The 18,987-nt window shown below is 46.2% G+C and overlaps 1 protein-coding gene across 2 annotated transcripts in view; it reads left to right on the forward strand.

Annotated features, from left to right (window-relative positions):
* angpt1 (angiopoietin 1) overlaps positions 1 to 18,722 on the forward strand; it is a 102,304-nt gene extending 83,582 nt beyond the window's left edge. For both annotated transcript variants that reach the window (XM_063185706.1, XM_063185707.1), the window contains exons 8-9: positions 10,902 to 11,032; positions 16,618 to 18,722. In XM_063185706.1, coding sequence (XP_063041776.1) covers positions 10,902 to 11,032; positions 16,618 to 16,781 — 295 coding nt within the window. In that variant the 3' untranslated portion in view covers positions 16,782 to 18,722. The remainder of the gene's footprint in view (positions 1 to 10,901; positions 11,033 to 16,617) is intronic.
* The last annotated feature ends 265 nt before the right edge of the window (positions 18,723 to 18,987 follow it).

The raw sequence follows: 18,987 nt of genomic DNA on the forward strand, positions 1-18,987 counted from the left end.
GGCATGTAGGAGAAACATTGTATTTAGGAGAATTGCACGTACACACACACTTACACAAACACACACATACGCACCCCCCCCACACACACACACACACACACACACACACACAGAGAGAGACCAGGGTCTCCGCGGATCCTTAAAAAGTCTTAAAAAGTCTTACTTTTCATATTTGGTTTTTAAGGTCTTATAAAGCCTTATATTTAGCCAATTTTTGGAAGTGTGGTATTATATTTACGTGGGAGGTCTTATATTTCATCTGGGTAGCTTGAGTGTAAGAGAAAAGGTCTATTTTTTGACGCTATAAACCTTATTTAACCGGCATACGTCCCTTATATTATCAAGATGCGGAAAAGTAGATGAAACTGATCTGTGTTTGTGGCGCAGCCCGCTGGCCACACAGCGGGGGGCAGCCGCAGACCTGTGGGCGCAGCGTCTAGCCTACTTGCATGTTCTAGTAGAAACAGTCGAAAAAGTGGTCGAAAAAATATGAACGTGAATCGAGATGGGTAGATAGATGCAAGTTCAGTGTAATGTGGCTTGAGGACAAGAAATAAAACAGTTAGCTATCCAAAGCAACGTCGGAATATGAAGCTTGATGTTAACTGTGTCGGGAGGACGCATAGCCTAATCATTTAGTCGTTGAGGGTAAGTTTTAAATGTTGTCTATCGTAAGCATGTTAGCCATGCCCTCGCGTTTGGGTAGAAGCGTTTGCTAAATGTAAAGGGTTCATTTCATAAAGTCCATTATGACCGTATTCGAAAATAATTGTTCCTTCACACAATAGCCTACACTTTCAAAATCGCCTCTAGATACGTGACAGCGCGAGGCAATACGAAATCGGATGAGTAACAGAATATGTACGAAGCCAATGAGCGTAATGTGCGTAATGTCCAAATCGGTAACCAGATGGGCAACGGTAAACGCAGTAAATGCTTGTTATGGACATGCTGGAAATCGCTTCCAAGTTGAACGCTGTTTCTTGCTCCCATCTAGAGAACAACAAACTACAGACAGGCTAAGCTCAAAGTAGAACGCTTGCTTCTGCTACCCGTCTCTGATAAAGCGAGCTGGAGGAGGAGAAACGTCAGTCACTGAGAGCAGTCGTACATGTAACCCTTTTGACACCAGGTGTCCTCTCTCCTAATAGCAAAGTGCGTTCAACTATTTATTTATCCATTTATCTATTTATCTATTTAATGATGAATTGTTGAGCCATTTTTAATGTGTACATTTAAAGGCATTTGATGAACATTCATCTGATTTTTCCATAGTCAAAACATGCGTGGGACCCACAATTAAATGCCAGTTGTCAAGTAGCCCCTTAATGCGCGCCGTACCTCCAGTGGCATGCTGTAATAGTCATTTAAATGTAACTACCATAGCACTACAATACTATGACACAACACAGGCCCTTTAGTAATGCACCACCACTTGGTCATTACCATACTGGTAACAATAAATATATAAAGCCGCATCTTAAGGGGTTAACTGACCATATGCATGCATGGTGTCTGTAGGCCTACAGATCAGTTACACCTTGCTACTGCTTACACTGTGTTTACCCTAGGCTACACTATAAAAGCTCAGTAGTCATATAATATTGTTTATTATATATAATTATGTACTAGGCCTACATTTCATGATAGCAATGTAAACTATTAACATTAGCAATATTGCAATGCCTCACCCCGAGCAGTGGTCTTATATTTTATCATCAGAGGTCTTATATTTGTCTTAAAAAGTCTTATATTTGGTGATCCAAAATGTGCAGAAACCCTGAGAGACATTGCATTGCATTGCAGTGCACACCCTCCCTCCTCTTCCATCTCCATCTCCATCTCCGCCTCGTACTCCTCCTACTCCTCCTCCTCCTTGTCCTCCACCTCCTCCTCTTCCTCTTCTACCTCCTCCACCTCTACCCCACCTCTTCCTCCTCCTCCCCCTCCACCTCCTCCTCCACTTCTTTTACCTCCACCTCCTCTTCCTCCACCACCACCTCCTCCGCCTCCAGGAGGGTCGTTTCCAAAAATCCCTCACGTCATCGCCATGGTACAGTCTGAGACCGAGCCCATCGCTCCTGGAGATAGCCTGGGCTGACCTGACCTCTGTGTTTTCTGGCACTGTGGGACTTAGGCATTAGATGTATGACGGCTTTATTTCACTCCAATCTAGACATGGCGGATTAGGGAGAAAAGCCTCTGAGCTGCCAGTCTTACGTAGTTAGATACCGTAGTAGTCGGGAGGACATGCTATTTGTCAGGGAAGAAGACGTATGATGTTATTGAGGATCTTAGCCTAGATTTTTCTTATGCAGTGCAATAATGAAACTACTGCATTGAGGGCATCCTGTATTTTGAGGTCAGTTTTTGGATGAGATGATCGGAGCATGTTTCTCTCTGTGTGTGTGTGTGTGTGTGTGTGTGTGTGTGTGTGTGTGTGTGTGTGTGTGTGTGTGTGTGTGTGTGTGTGTGTGTGTGTGTGTGTGTGTGTGTGTATGCGTGTGCGTGTGTGTGTATGCGTGTGCGTGCCTGTGTGTGTGTGTGTGTGTGTTTTTGTGTGTGTGTGCGTGTGTGTGTGTGTGAGCACATCTGTGCATTTGTGTGTGTGCTTGTGCATGTTGCATCATCCTTTATGTGTGAGTGTGAGACAGTAATAATAAGATGAGGTGCAGACAGTATGCGTGCATGTGTGCGTGGGGGGCATGTTGTGCTTGTGCATGTGTGTGAGGGGGCGTGTGCGTTTGTGTTTGTGTGTGTGTGTGTGTGTGTGTGTGTGTGTGTGTGTGTGTGTGTGTGTGTGTGTGTGTGTGTGTGTGTGTGTGCGTGTGTGTATGTGCACTTGTGCATTTGTGTGTGTGTGTGTGTGTGTGTGTGTGTGTGTGTGTGTGTGTGTGTGTGTGTGTGTGTGTGTGTGTGTGTGTGTGTGTGTGTGTGTGTGTGTGTGTGTGTGTGTGTGTGTGTTTGAGCATATGGCATGTGTCAGACTAAGATAATGATGTGTGAACACAGTGCTAATTACCTGTGAGGGCTTTGCCGAGAGGCTCATTTGTGCACCCGGTATTTAGCTGCACTTTGGGCACCACCATTAACCCCCCAAGCTGTACCCACACACTCACACACACACACACACACTAAGTAACACACACACACGCGAACACACAGACACACTCAGAATCAACCACACACACACACACACACACGGACACGGACACACACACACACACGCAATCATACCGACAGACACACATACACACACACACGCAGAGATGCAATCACACGTACACACACACACCAACACACACACACCAACACACACACACACACACACACACACACACACACACACACACGCAGATACGCAATCACACGTATACACACACACACCAACACACACACACACACACACACACACACACACACACACACACACACACACACACACACACACACACACACACACACACACACACACACACACACAGTCTCACACACACACACCAGGTCATGACTATAACGAGTGCCAGGTGGGCAACAGAACAACTAGTGCCAGACGGCAGGCAGGCAGGCAGCAGGTTTGGTTGCAGTGCAATCTGCAGGGGCGAGATGAAAAGCAACCTGCCGGTTCGGTCGCGACTCCTTTTCCCAAGATGAAAGGAGGGAGTTTGAAGGGGCTTGTCATTTTTTGCCCCCTGGAAGAGGGAGGCCATCTCAGGGGCTATTAATACCGTATGTGTGGGGGGAGACCAAGGAAAAGACAGGGCAAGGTGTAGTGTGGTTGAAGGGATGGCAGGGGGGATTATCGGCAGACAAAAATGACTGGATTGGCGGGGGGTAAGCCGTTTCTGTCAGGATAGCATTCCTGGAATAAAACAAGCACTGTCGCCAAAGTCTCCCAACTGTGTGTGTGCGACAACATCCAAATCTTGAATGAAAATAAACCACGTAACAGTTCCTTTGTAAAAAAAACAAAAAAAGTGTTGGGGATCAAGAGTGCAGTAAAATAATAAAATGAGATTGCCCGACTGTTTTCACACGTCGTTTAAATGGATGTAATTGAATGGACCTTATGTAATTCTCCAGTTGAGTTAGTAGGCAAGGAGGGATGTAATCAGTTTTACAGTAAATTTAATCTGGCACAGTCTGAGGGGGAGACTCGAGGGGGTGGGGGGAGGAGGAGATCGTATCCTGTGATCTGGTTGTAGTTGAAGGTAGATATATTTTACCTGGAGGCATAGTAAAGTGGTTCTGGAGACAGGCTAAGGGTATTTGACCTGAACAGCTGAATGATTGTGCATTCATGTGCTCTCTGAATTATGGTAAATACCAAACACTGACATGGAAAACACACATGAACACCAGTCAGGGGGTATTTTCCACTGAACATTTCATACACGAGTTTTCGAGACTTGGAATATAGCCTACTTATCCTATTCCACCAAATTCCACACACACGTCCTCTTTTCTCACCGTTGCTGATTGGCTAAGGTATGCTCACAGCTGATTCACATCCATCTTATAGACACAGACTTGTAATAATAATAATAATAAATTTTATTTTTTGAGCGCCTTTCAAGATACCCAAGGACACTTTACAATCAAAACAAATACATAACAGTAGGGAAAGTAAAACAAAGCTTCAGTGAATTAACAATAGGAAAGTAATTAAAATGCAAAAATAAAATAGAAATAAAAGTACAATAAAGATAAATGTTTTCAAGTAAGAAAAAGAAGTAGAATGCATTTGAAAATAAAATAAAATGAGGGGAAAAAAATAATAGTATGTAAAATTAAAAATAAACTGATGATTAAAATAAAGTGGAAGTGCCTGTCACTGAAGTGGAAAAGCAGAAATGAAAAGGTGTGTCTTCAGCTTAGATTTAAAAGTAGATAGTGTGGAACACTGACGAAGAGACAGTGGGAGTGAATTCCAAAGTTTGGGGCCAACAACACTAAATGCCCTGTCGCCCATGGTGCGCAGGTGTGTGGAGGGAACTGTAAGGAGGAGTGAGTCAGTGGAGCGTAATGTGCGGGTGGGATTGTATGGGGTAAGGAGACTTGTGATGTAGGAGGGTGCAAGGTTGTGTTGGCTTGTGTGTGAATACCTTTCTTACTGTATGCAGGGAAGCTCTCTCGGAAGAGATGGGTCTTCACTGGCTTCTTGAAGGTTGAGAGGGATAACCCTTCTCTTATTCCTCTCATTCCGACACAGTGCTTTTTTCTCAGGATGGTACAGTATGTGAGCATTCCAGCCACAAATACATGACATTACAGAAAAACAGAGGTGAAAACTTTGATAACGTCAGCTGAGAAGCTAAGCCGAGGAATCTCACAAGCTTTTCCAATTAGTTTTCAAGAGTTATAATTAGAGTTTTCAAGTTTTCAGATCCAGTTTGTTCCAGTGTGAGATTTTGCTTTCATAAACCCAGCAGCACCCTGCACACATCTTCTCTGACAGGAGGCACTATCTGAGAAGGAGATGTGTCGGTTCACTGAAAGAGAGGGAGAGAGAGACACACAAACACAGACACAGACACAGAGAGGGAGGGAGGGAGGGAGGGTGTGTGTCCCAGATGTGACATGTAAACCACTTCTGTGTCCGTCAACACCCCCTCTGCCTTTTACTTTTGTTCTATCTTTAGGCCCGGCGTCGTCACACTCTGTTTCACACACTGTTTCTTTTGCCATATAACCAACTCCCTCAGTGTTGTGTTTGAGAGCAACCACAGCATAAATTGAGATGTCTCTGTGGATGAATGGCAGTGTAATTAGTATCAGGCCCGGGTGTTATTATTATTAGCAGTCGTATTAAGGAAATGTTATAAATGTTTCCATGTCAAAGCCTCTAATCACTGTCTTGGTTGCGGAGTGCCCTGGGGGGGGTGTAAGACTGTCCAGTCTCATTAGCAGTAAGATGAAATAAGCGACACACAGAAATAATGATGACGGTCCGGTGGATGTGAATGTTACACCCCATTCCTTCTTCTTCTCTCTTGTTGAAATGTCACATATCCGGCGATCAAGAACCGCTAACAAACCGTAATCGTTTTGGATTATTAAGAAAATAGGATGGCGGGACACCAAGTCATCTCCCCCTAAGGGAGGTGCGTGTTGTGAAAACCTAAATAAATCATTCTCAATTCCCTGGCCACACTAAAAGCGCAACCCCGGCCCGGCACCTTCCATATTTTTTAAGTCTTGGACATATTTTTTGGACTTCTTCAGCCGTGGCTTTGGTTAATGAGCCTTGGCCAATCGTTTAGTAAAGTTATTCCGGCTGAGGCCCATCTGATAGGGGGCCGGGGGGATGGAGATGGAGTCTTTTGGGGGTTCCGTTGGGCTCCGCTGGACGTGCGGATAGTTAACCCGAAGCCCCAAGTGACGCGCTGACCCCGGAGCTGGGAGAGGACAGCCAGCAGAAGACGAAGACGAAGACAGTGGAGTGTTGACAATACAGAGACCGTGTCTTGCTATTCACTGCACTGCACTGCAGCAAGTGTTTTGCAACCTACAGTATTTTGTCTTGCGTATCGTCTAAGCCAGGGATTGTCATACCACGAATACCTTCTCGTTCAATCATAAACATTTATCTCTACCTTTATCCCAATGTGGCTATAAAGCCATATTATTACAAATACACGTACCCTTGGTTGGGAATAACAATATTAATAATACGGTGAGCAGTAAAACGCCATGATCAGGGTCATGAAGGTGCTGAGGCTGGATGGAGGTCATGGTACAGTCAGAGAGAGTAGAGAGAGTTATAGTTAAAGAATCTCTGGTACAGTATTCAGTGGTTGGTGAAGCCGTAGTACATCTTGCATCCAACTCTCCTGACGATATAGTCGTCGTTGTTGTGGTATTGATTCGATTTTCTTTGATCCGACTGTTGTCTTTGTAACATAATAACCTTGTATTTGTTGTATTGTTTCTGACACTGTTCTTAGCCAGTACAAGCACAGCTAAGCAACATCAGCTGGAGTCCTCGTAAAATACACAGCGTCTTCATCGCAACACATGTTCTTCATGTTATGTACCAATGACCATGGCCACACACTGGGTCAGAGTTGAGTGTCCGTGCAGCGACCAGTAAATATTCCACCGCATACCGTACGTAATAGGAAGCCAAAGAGAATTCTCTCCACAGTACTGACGCTCGACGCTGTGTGGTTCCAGGCCATGCAGCTGGCAGACCTCGTCTTGTCCGCAGCTGCAACTGTAGGGGGTTATGGCTCAGTTGTCTGTGATGACAGAAGCTCGCCTCCGCACCTGCCTTACAGATGGGGGGACGGCCCGGGACGCTAACGTTACCTAACCTCCTTCACCTAACACGAGCCGACGCTATAGCATCCCCGCTGGCCAACGCTAACACTTCCCTCATTGTCAAGGGCGGCCGTGCCATCAAACTCGGTGTGTTGGTGGTGAGTGGCGCATCGATAAACCTATAATAACGACCTGCCATTTAGCAAGTTGAAATACAATACAGTGCAATGCGGTACAGGGTTTTTCACACTTATGCAGACAGTCGTTTTTGGCAGATTTATAGATGTGTTAATTATAGGCCGTTTGTTTGTTTTGTCCTCATTCCCTCGCGCCTCGCAATACTTTAAGAAAGGAAAGTGCCTCTCAGATTGACAAAGTGCAGCAGGGCTGACATCATGAGCAATTGTTCTGTTTTCTACTCCACAGACCGGAGCAGATGAAAGATGTTTTGCAGTTGAGTCTTTACTGGGGTCTGTTTTTTTCCTCCAGGATTGGTGGCTATGCCGTTTTAGAACAGCACTTTTTATTTGCTCTCCATATTCTTGCGTCTGAACTGAACATGTTTGGGGGTGACAGGCCCACTTTTACTTTTTGAAGATTTTCACGACGCTTGGCAAAGACATGTTTACTGAAAACTGGAAAGCATCAGGACGGAAGAGAAAAAAGGCTTTTTTTGTTGATATCCCACAGCCCCTTGCACACTAAACTGTACACGAAAAGCTAATTACAAGCAATTTCCTGACAAATGACTGGAGCTAGATTTATGACGTATGCTACTTTTGTAGATTACCCATTAACAGCCATTTTCAACGATTTCAGAAAACCATTTCTGGGTTAAACGCTAAAACGAGTTTCGTATGGGTGTTGTTTTGCTGGCGTTAGCCCGAATCCTTGGCGGGAAAGCACCATGTTTTTTGGGGTAAGGCCCAAGACTACATGAGTCAGCTGTAATGGGTCTTTAGAAAAGTTGCGGCCTTAAACTGACTCCTAATGAGAAACGGGGGTTGTAGAAAGATGGCCCCCTTCAAAAAAAAAAAAAAGAAACATTAATTTCTGTCCCTTCGCCTTTGAATTATTTTCCAGGGACTCTTGCATCAACACCCATGACACCCACAACCCCCTTCTCTGACCCACTTCTCAAGAAGTGACCATGTCTCTGCAAGTGTACCGCAGTACACAACATTCGGCAACATGTGCTGTTCGCAGCTCTGAGTGTGTGTGCGTGTGCGTGTGCGTGTGCGTGTGCGTGTGCGTGTGCGTGTGTGTGTGTGTGTGTGTGTGTGTACGTGTGTGTGTGTGTGTGTGTGTACGTGAATGTGTGTGTGTGTGTGTGTGTGTGTGTGTGTGTGTGTGTGTGTGTGTGTGTGTGTGTGTGTGTGTGTGTGTGTGTGTGTGTGTGTGTGTGTGTACATCCAATCTGTTTCTGTTTTGCCATAATGGTTGCAAGTTGCGAATACAATCCCCGTAATGGGGAACATGAGTTTGCATTATCAGCTGTTTGCATCTTTAGTGAAGACATTTCGGTTCAAAGCGAACAGAGTCGCTCGCACATGTGCAACTTCTGGAAGGAAAGAGGAAAGAAAAAACTGTCCCAGAGCTGAGGCTGAGGAAGTTAAAGCAAGCCCTGAGAATGCAGGCAGAGGCCGCAGGCAGTACCACTGGCAGCTTTGGCTTGGCCCTGGGAGAAAGTCCTTTGAAAGACCCCACAATGCAATACATAGTAGGTAATGAGGACCCAATTCTGGGGCCCCTCTCTCCCTGGGCCTGGAATAACCAACCTGTTTGCCCCCCTTTGTCGTCTTCCCTGCCGAAAGCTCTGCAGCTGGAATGGGGGTGAATAGAGGGGGAGGAAGGGTTGGAGTGGTATGGAGGGTGTAGTGGGGGTGGTGGTGAAGGGGCCCACTGGGGGCCGGTAGGGGCCAGAGACAGCTTCTTCCTCTCCACCCCCTGTGGGCATCGCACCTCGGTCGAGGCCCAGCAAAGTGCCACGCTGTCCCGGGGGCCCCGTGTGCTCAGGGCTGAAATGGGATGGAAAACCAGTCCGGGCATTTACACCAGCCCCTCAAACAGCACCGCTGTTATTTTTTGTGGGTCTTTTTTTACTTTATTTGATAGGACAGTATGAGAGGTGGACAGGAAGTGAATTGGGAGAGAGACAAGGAGGGGTCGGTAAAGGACCCAGGCCGGGTATCGAACCCAGATCAGCCGCATGGCGGGCGAGTGCCCTACCGGTTGGCCACGGCAGGGGCAGCCCACTGATTTTTATACAATATTGTGATTAGCTCAGACCGCTGTCTACAATAAAGGGACACTGTGTGAGATTTTTAGTTGTTTATGTCCAGAATCCATGCTGCCCATTCACTAATGTTACCTTTTTCATGAATACTTACCACCATCATCAAATTCTATGTATTCATTATGACTGGAAAAATTGCACTTTTCATATATGAAAAGGGGGATCTTCTCCATGGTCCGCCATTTTGAATTTCCAAAAATAGCCCTTTTTAGCTGCAAAAATGACTCTACTTGGATCATACTAGGAAATATTTGTTTATAACTTAGTAAACTTTCATGTAAATATCAAATTTGGCCATAGGCAGCCCAGTTTCAACGAGCAGCATAACTGCAGTACCGTTTTTGACCATTTCCTGCACAGTGTACCTTTAAAGATGAAGCTATGGGCTACCTCATCAAATTTGAAAGGGAAAAAAACTATCGAACAATAACAGCATGAGGAGGACTGTCGTGTCGTCCCATCTTGTAAATGTGCTGTATGTCAGATGGCCAGTCCAGCCCTGCCCGTGTCATGTTGGGGCACACCTCACAGCTTTTCTTTTGCCTCAGTGAGTAAGGAGAAAGGAGGATGAGAGGGGAGCGAGAGAGGGGGAGAAAGGAGGGAGACATAGAGAGAGACAGAGAGAGTGGTGTGTAGTGGACCAGACCACGAGGAAGTTCTGATTTACTGGTTCCACATGTGCGGGGAAGGTCCGACAGCCCCCGCTGAGCGAAAGGGCTGCTTGTAGATTGATGTGTGTGCGTCTCTCTGTGTGAATGCATTCTGTGTGTGTGTGTGTGCGTGCATGTGTGTGTGGGCGTGTGTGTGTGTGTGTGTGCGTGCGTGCGTGCGTGCGTGCGTGTGTGTGTTTTGTGGAGACTATAAAGGAACAATTTTTTCAAACGCTGCAAATGTGAACACTTTCTCAAGTGTGTGTGTGCGTGTGTGTGCGCCTGTGTGTGCGTGCGTGCGTGCGCGGTTGTTGGTGTTTGAGAATGAGCAGTAGGTACAGTGTGCAGACACTTAGGAATGTTCAACATGAGTGGGGTGTCAGCAGCAGTTTGAGTCATTGCATTACAGTGGCAGAATGGCCTGCCCGGTGGATTTCTAACGTTCCACACTATTTTCAAACCTGTTGGGAAACTATTTATTTGGTCATTTTCCATTAGGCCTACAGGCCAAAGATTGTTATGAAATCTTCTGATATCTACCGTACCATTTGCTTTCTCTGTCTGTCTGTCTGTCTGTCTGTCTGTCTGTCTGTCTGTCTGTCTGTCTATCTATTTATCTATCTGTCTGTCTGTCTAATTATCTGTATATGTCTGTTTAATTGCCTGTCTGTCTGTCTGTCTGTCTGCTGCAGGTTATTCCTGAAGAGCCACACAGGAACAGCGGGTCGGCTGAGCAGTCTGGTGATCCACGGAGCCGACTTCAGCACCAAAGATGTGGACAACGACAACTGCATGTGCAAGTGCGCTCTCATGCTCACTGGCGGTAAGTCTGCGGCTCGCCATGTACTGTAAACATGAGGCTAATGAGACGCCCTTGACACGACCTTTAGCTGACATTGCCACACACTGACTGCTCTGGGGGAGAAACCCCTTGTCAGGGAGTTCACTATCTGAGGTTTTCTTTGTATCTGAGGTTTTAATGCGTGCACTTGCCAAGAACTGAGATGTTTGTTTTCACCCGTCAACTTCATTTGTGGCTTGAAAAATTCTGAGCCGCCCACAGCCATCGCAAAACCACGCCTGTCCGTCCATTTGTGCGCCTTCTGTGCGAGTGGATTGAAAGGAGGGGAAATGAGGAGACTGAGAATGAGGTGTAGAGAATAAAGGCTCTCTACGCTCTATGCGTCAAGGAGTCAAGGACAGCTAGTGGTTTTCTGTTTGGCACAGGAAGTACTATACGGGCCTCAGATGAAGACTGTGTCAGTGATGAAGACCGTGGCATTGATAATAAGCCCACCGCGAACCTGAGAGAGAGTCCTTTTGCCAATAAATGGCAGACAGATTTCCTTCCCTGCTGCATTTGCTACTGGTTTGTCTTTCTTTGCTGTGTCGAGCCTATGCAATAGAAATGTCGACATCATTGAGACCACAAACCTGACCAAGAACCCTCTTGGTAATGGACATGAGGCAGGTTATTCCTCCCCCATGTCTTTGGTTTGCTACTGGTTTGTCTTTCCATGCTATGGAGAGCCTCTGCAGCAGAAATTAGACATTAGAAATATAGACATTAGACATTAGAATATAGACATTAGAAAATGACTGCATTTGTTGAAATCAGAGAGCTATGCGAGAATCCTGTTGTCATGAGTGTCAGACTGGTGTTATTGCCTGGTGTCTTTGGTTTGTGGTGAGTTAGTCTTTCATTGCTGTTGACAGCCTATGCAACAGAAATGTTGAAAATTACGTAAAAAACACAGATTGATCCTGAACTTTACTGTTGGTTTTTCTTTCCTTACTGAGAGCCTATGGAACAGAAATTATAGAGATTATAAAATGGCCACAGACCTAAACGACAATCTTCTTGTCATCGAATGCCAGTCTGGTTTGCTTCCCTGGTGCAATTGGTTCTCTGTTTGTTTGTCTTCCCTTGCCGTGGACAGCCCATGCTGCAGCATAAATATTAGGTGAAAGCTACATGAAAATGTTCCTCCTCCACAATGATTGATTTTGAAGAGACTCTGCGGATTTCTCTGGGATCCGTTTATGCCTGACAAGCTGTCGAAAAGGTTTGGAGACGATCTGGTCTCCAAAGGTGTCAGATCTCTGACCTCTCTTCCGTGTGCATCATTGGTGGCCTCGCATCATTTTGTTGCTTGAGAACGTTCGACTCGATGTTTATCTAGATCTCTGATGGACCTCTCATGTGTTTCCATTGGGGTTCTGTTGTCATGACATTTTGTTGCTTGAGAACGTTCTACTCAATGTTTTTCTACAGTATATCTGATGGACCTATCACGTGTTCCCATTTGGCTTCTGTTGCCATAGCGGCCAAACAAGTTTGCTGTGAACAACAGAAGCCTGAGAAAAACGTGCGCCAGGATGTTTCATGAACGTAAAAAAAAAAAAAGACAGAAAAAAATTGAGGTTTGCAACAGAGGCTAGGCAAGGCGGATTAGGCCTCCACACCGCAGGCTCCTGAGAAGGACACTTGATAGGCTGTATTCGGAGGAAGAACAGATGAGAGGGGTGTTGATGGATAAGGTCCGTTATATTTTTGACAGCCTGGGCCCGTTGGAAAGCCACACCGAGCAAAGCGCATACCTTCACCTTAACGTCTCCCACTCTCCCTTCCCCTGTAACTGTGTCAGTGTTGTGGGTGTGCGTGTGTGTCTCTGTGTGTGTGTGTGTGTGTGTGTGTGTGTGTGTGTGTGTGTGTGTGTGTGTGTGTGTGTGTGTGTGTGTGTGTGTGTGTGTGTGTGTGTGTGTGTGTGTGTGTGTGTGTGTGTGTGTGTGTGCATGTGCATGAGAGTGAGTTTGTGTTTACGGTAATTGCATGTTTATATGTAAGAAAGAGAGAGAAAGACGCGATGAAGCGATACAGAGAGACAGGACAAAGAATTCTGTGAAAGGAAGAACATATTTGTGTGTGTGTGTGTGTGTGTGTGTGTGTGTGTGTGTGTGTGTGTGTGTGTGTGTGTGTGTGTGTGTGTGTGTGTGTGTGTGTGTGTGTGTGTGTGTGTGTGTGTGTGTGTGTGTGTGTGTGCGCCCATGTGTGTGTGCCTGTGTGTTTGCCTCTGTATATTTCGGTGTGCTTGCATGTGCGTGTTTATATATAGAGTACAGTATGTGTGTATGTCTAGAGGGGTTTGATTAAGATATAGTATTTCCATGTTGCTTTACAAGAACTCAGGAAATGCCACACACACACACGCACGCACGCACACACACACACACACACACACACACACACACACACACACACACACACACACACACACACACACACACACACACACACACACACACACACACACACACACTCGAGGAATGCCTGACCTGGAAACTGTGAGGACACTGACCTACCCAGCAGTCGGTTCCCTTTTGTGGCCAGGGCAACAACATCCCCATGCCCCACCCCCCAGCCTACTCCTGCCAATTAGGCTACTGCTCTCCAGCAAAGCACTTCTACCATCCTCTGGGCTGCTTTGGCCAGCTTTGGCCAGGCCTGGGACAAAGTCATGCTGCCCCATGATGCATGCCATTCCACCAGTGGAACGCCGTAATTTCCACAGAAAAGTTGAAAACACTGAACGGCAAAATGCTGAAAACAACACTGAAGTGATACTAAGTGAACTACCATAGTACTACACTACTATGACCCAACAGAGGGCCTTTAATAATGTACTACGACTTGGTCATTACCATTCTGGTAACAGCAAATTTGTAACACTGTGTCTTAACGCGTTAAAGGGCATGCATGTAGTATAATGAGATTGCAAATCTGGGGCTCCCATATTCCTGGGCCTGAGACAAATGACCCCTTTGACCCGCACCACCCCATCAGCTTCCCTGGCCCTTCTGATCGTATGCTGACCAATCACAGCCCAGCTGTGTGACACTATCGCAACTCTGCTGGAAATGTTAGAGCCCGAATGGCATCCTGACATACGAGCTGGGGGTCATAGCTCCACTGCTGGCTGGACCTTGAATGACTGACTGGCTGGCTGGCAGTGTGGCACGTACAGGGCCAAAGTAAGCCGCCCGTGGGCCCCTGGGCTACAGGTTGCTGTGGGCCCCCCAGAAGGCAAAATTCACAACAAAATATGCAGACGGTGTCATTATTATGGGCTAGGAATTAAGGATCACATGCTTACCAACTGTACTCAACATGACAAATTAATTTGTCAATATCTCATCATGTCACAATTCTGCGTTTTTTCACTTGTGGCCAATCGGGGGGGCCCTGCCGGATGGGGGCCCTAGGCTGCGGCCATATGTAGCCTTTGTGTAAATCCCTCCCTGGGCACAGGGCTCCGAGAAACACAGTGGAAAATACTCTGCTTTGCCTCTGCTTGTGTTTGCACTGCCCAGACAGACAGACAGTTCCCGCCACAATATCGAGAGATTTCTGACCAGTAGTTTCAGCTATAGTACAGCACAAACATACAAAACTTTATTGAAGCGCATGCATGTGGGGAAGAAGCAGCAATATCTGGGCCAGAGATCGCCAGGGCCAAGGTAAATAATTATGCTACTCAAAAGGATATTTGAGGTTTCAGATATTCAAGGTCATATTTTGGGTAGTGGCAGCCATGCAAAGCCTAACAGGAATCTCCAATATTCTTTATACAAAAGTGAATTTAATGAGTAACAAGTCGGACATAAAACATCTGCAACATCGATGGGTTTATAGAAAAAACACGAGGTGTGGAAAAACAATGAGGTGTGGTGCATGCAACAAAAAATGTGCTGAAAAGAATTAAATAACATTCATCAGTGGAGTGTGACAATTGGTTTAGCAATAAAATCAGTGCAAATATATAGCCACTGCACGCACGCACGCACGCACACACACACACACACACACACAAAAGCAGCAGCAGCAGCAACAGCGAAAATCAGCAGCTAGCGTAGCCGAGTGCTGTAGTGAGGGATGGGAGTTTTGGCAGAAGCTGCGATTGCCGTTTGCCCTTGAAAGCGTACCCTGTACGCAGGAAAGCTGACAAGGGGGGGACAAAGGGGTCAGCTGTCCCGGGACCTGGGAGGCCCATAACTGGGCCCACATTACATTGGATGCATTGGGGGGGGGGGCTTTTCAGATGACTTTGTCTTGGGCCCAGTCAAAGCTGTCAGCCCTGACTGTACGGACGCTGCCTTTAAATAGGCTGGCTCAATGGAAAACCAAGCTGCAGGTGGGCCTACACTACACTATACACTCCCATGGCATTCTGCAAAAGTTTCCTGGCTGAACCTGAGGACATTTTTATTGGCAACTGTTATTTGCATTCTTCGGACTTTATATCGTATATCTTTTTTGACCATATATACATCTATGTGTCTGTGTATGTGTGTGCGTGTGTGCGTGCGTGCGTGCATGCATGCGTGTGTGTGTGTGTGTGTTTGCATAGTATAGTATGCAGTATGTTTTATAGACATGGGCTGTCCTGCTGCAGTATCCAAGCCCTGGTTGCCTTGCCTTTGGCTTCGCGACGGATTTATAAGCTTACTGAATCGGGGCCAAGTTGTTCCGCCTGTAGCAGGCTGGTTGATCCGAGGTGCACCTACGGGGGCCAGGCGATACTGTACACCTTTTCTCCAGATACCAACAGGAACATTGGGGGCTGCCATTCAATCCCAGCTCTCTCTTTTTCTCTCTCTCTCTCTCTCTCTCTCTCTCTCTCTCTCTCTCTCTCTCTCTCTCTCTCTCTCTCTCTCTCTCTCTCTCTCTCTCTCTCTCTCATGGTGTTTAGCCCTCCCTGGAATGACAGATGAACCTGTGGCCCTCTTTGGAACCTCTTTGGCTCCTGTGTACGTGTGTGTGTGTGTATGTGTGTGTGTGCGTGTGTGTGTCTGTTTGTGTGTCCGTGCCTGTTATATGTACAGCACCTGCCAGAAAATAGCTTCAAAGACTTCCAAACAAACGGCTACAAGTGATCTTAAATTTAAATAACAATGACATCATAATTTGTTTGTGATATGATTGTCTATGATGTGCAGTATTTGTGATGTTGCATACCCCCCGTTATTGTCAGGGACGGATCATGACTCCATGGGCCCCTGGGCCAGACAACAACAAAGGGCCCCCTCCAGATGTTAGAGACCCTATATTGTTGGGCATTCAGGTGTTTTTCCCCTGAAAACATGTGAAAATAGAGTTGTTAAAAGTGTGATTTTACACAACATGAGAATGGAAATTTAGAGGATTGGGCTTCAGGGCCCTCTGGACTCTTGGGCCCCTGGGCCTGGGCCCGGTAGGCCCTTGCAGTAATCCATCCTTGGTTATTGTGACTGTGATGCAGTTTTTATAACAGTGTCTGATTCATTTGTTTGTGGTTTGATTAGCTATGATTTATTTATGATGTCCCATGCTGACCCCCCTCCTCTATTTCTATCTCTGTGTCTGAACAGGCTGGTGGTTCGATGCTTGTGGTCCATCGAACCTCAACGGGATGTACTACACGCAAGGGCAACATGTGGGCAAACTCAACGGGATCAAGTGGCACTACTTCAAGGGACCCAGCTACTCCCTCCGGGCCACCAGAATGATGATTCGACCCCTGGACTTCTCATAATGCTGTACATGACCTCTCTGACCCCTGGACTTCTTATACAGTAATCCACGACTTCTCCAACCCCTGGACTTGTTATAATACAACAACCTCCCCTCTATTCCACTATTCCCCAGCAAGGGCCTCCGACAGCTTTGGCCGGAGACAGGACAAAGTCATTTGAAAAAGCCCCCCCTCCGAGAAATATAGTATATACAATATAATGAGGACCCAATTCTGGGCACCCCCTTCTCCCTGGGTACGGGACACGTGACCCCTTTGTCCCCCACCGTCGGCTCCGCCGTTCCCCATATCCAACAAAACTGAACCATCTTCACACTTACAGCTGCTTACAGCTAAACTCTTTGGATACATATGACCAGGATGAATGACAATTTCAGACATACTGCGCCATCTCCCCTCCCCTTCTCCTCCCTTCCTTCCTTTCCCGTTCTTTCTCCTCTCTTCTCTTCTCTTCTCTTCTCTTCTCTTCTCTTCTCTTCTCTTCTCTTCTCTTCTCTTCTCTTCTCTTCTCTTCTCTTCTCTTCTCTTCCCTGTCTCCCTACAACTCCATTCCACACACCACAAGAGCTCTGTCGTGGGAAAGTTCCAGAACACTGCTCGTCTTTCTCATGTGACATTTAGCAGCTCCACTGAACTGGTTTGCTCTGGCTCTGTGGCATCTGGCGCGCCCTAGTACTACCTGGTGGCAAGCGACACCTTTGCCCGATAACCTTCTCTCCGTGGTGCCCGCAGCTGGCGGGGAATATCTGGATAGAGCCGGCGGCCGGTCGGGCAGGCGGACCTATTCTTATCGCAGGCCTCTCCCCCGTGGTAGGGGCCAAGGCCGCTGACAGCTTTTGCTGGGCCTAGGACAAAATAATCTGAAAGGGCCCCGCCACCACAATACATTCAATGCAATGAGGCCCCCTCTCTCTCGCTGGGCCCAGGACAGCTGACCCCGTTGTCCCCTCTCTAATGACTTCCCCGGTAGGAGCTTCGACTCCTCTGGAACTTTTGGAAGACAGGCCCGGTTGGAACTTTTGGAAGACAGGCCCCCGGTTGTTCTGTTATTTTTACTTTTGAACTATGAGCCTGAAGTGCCATACACACGTCTCACGCTGGATCAGAGGAACATTACTGTTGTCTGTGATGAGACATGACAAGCCTCTGGCTTTGTTTGCCAGCTACAGATGCTCGGTAAACTCTCTCCATGTGGAAGGTCATTGGAAAGCCGTGAGGGAGACGTCTGCATAGTTTTGTCTTTTTTTATATATATATAATAACATGGATTATTGAATTGCACAACGACCTTTGGGACATGAGTTATTTTATATTTTATGCATTTTTTTGTATACCAGTACTCCAGTTTGCTACATTTGGAATGCTATACTCTTTTTGTACATAATTTCCCAGGCAACCTGAGAAGAAGACTCATTGCATAGCACTCTAACTAAACTTGCAAGGTCACTCATAGCAAAATATGTGTAATATTTGTCTTTCGTGGGCAACAGAATGGAACAATGACTCTGGGAAAGAAAGAAGGCCATTGGTCAACACAGTGTTGCTGTAACATGCATGCTTGTCGTCCTGCCAAATCCTGTTGATTAGCTGGAGGGCTTGTGTTGTCCGATTGTTGTTATTGGCTGTGACCTGTGATAAAAAAGGTTGATCCACATTTATTATTGGGTGTTTTACAGGCAGTGATTGCCAAGATTCCAAAAGTGCAATAATTTCAGCTCAATGTCAGCAATCACATTAGTGGATGTCAAAGAAAATGCGCCATTGCAACATGGCTACAATGCAAGACACGTCAACATGCGTACAACGTGTACAACTCACTCGAGGAGGAACAAAATAAACTCAAACAGATGGGCTGTTGTATCTCATTATAAATAAGGTATTCTGTGGTCATTAAACAATATGCTGGTAAAAAACTACAACTCTACTATCTAATTAGATGCTGGAAAAGTATTGGACAGTGGCAGACTCAATATGTCAGTGTTGCTTTTGATTATGACGGTGTAGCGGCCAACTGGTCAACAGTTTTTAGCCTTTCAACTACTGCCAGAGCTCAAGAGTTTTCACAATGCATCCCAAATGTTGTCTTATTCTCTCAGATTTATGTTACTTTAAAAGGGAAATTAAGACCGTGGAAAAAGGAAGTTTTTCGAGAGTTGCTGGTCTAAACTTGGATCCTGTTGTCAAGCTGTTTTAAATTTTAAATAGC

Source organism: Engraulis encrasicolus, chromosome 20 (genome assembly GCF_034702125.1).
Source record: "Engraulis encrasicolus isolate BLACKSEA-1 chromosome 20, IST_EnEncr_1.0, whole genome shotgun sequence".
Lineage (NCBI taxonomy): Eukaryota > Metazoa > Chordata > Actinopteri > Clupeiformes > Engraulidae > Engraulis > Engraulis encrasicolus.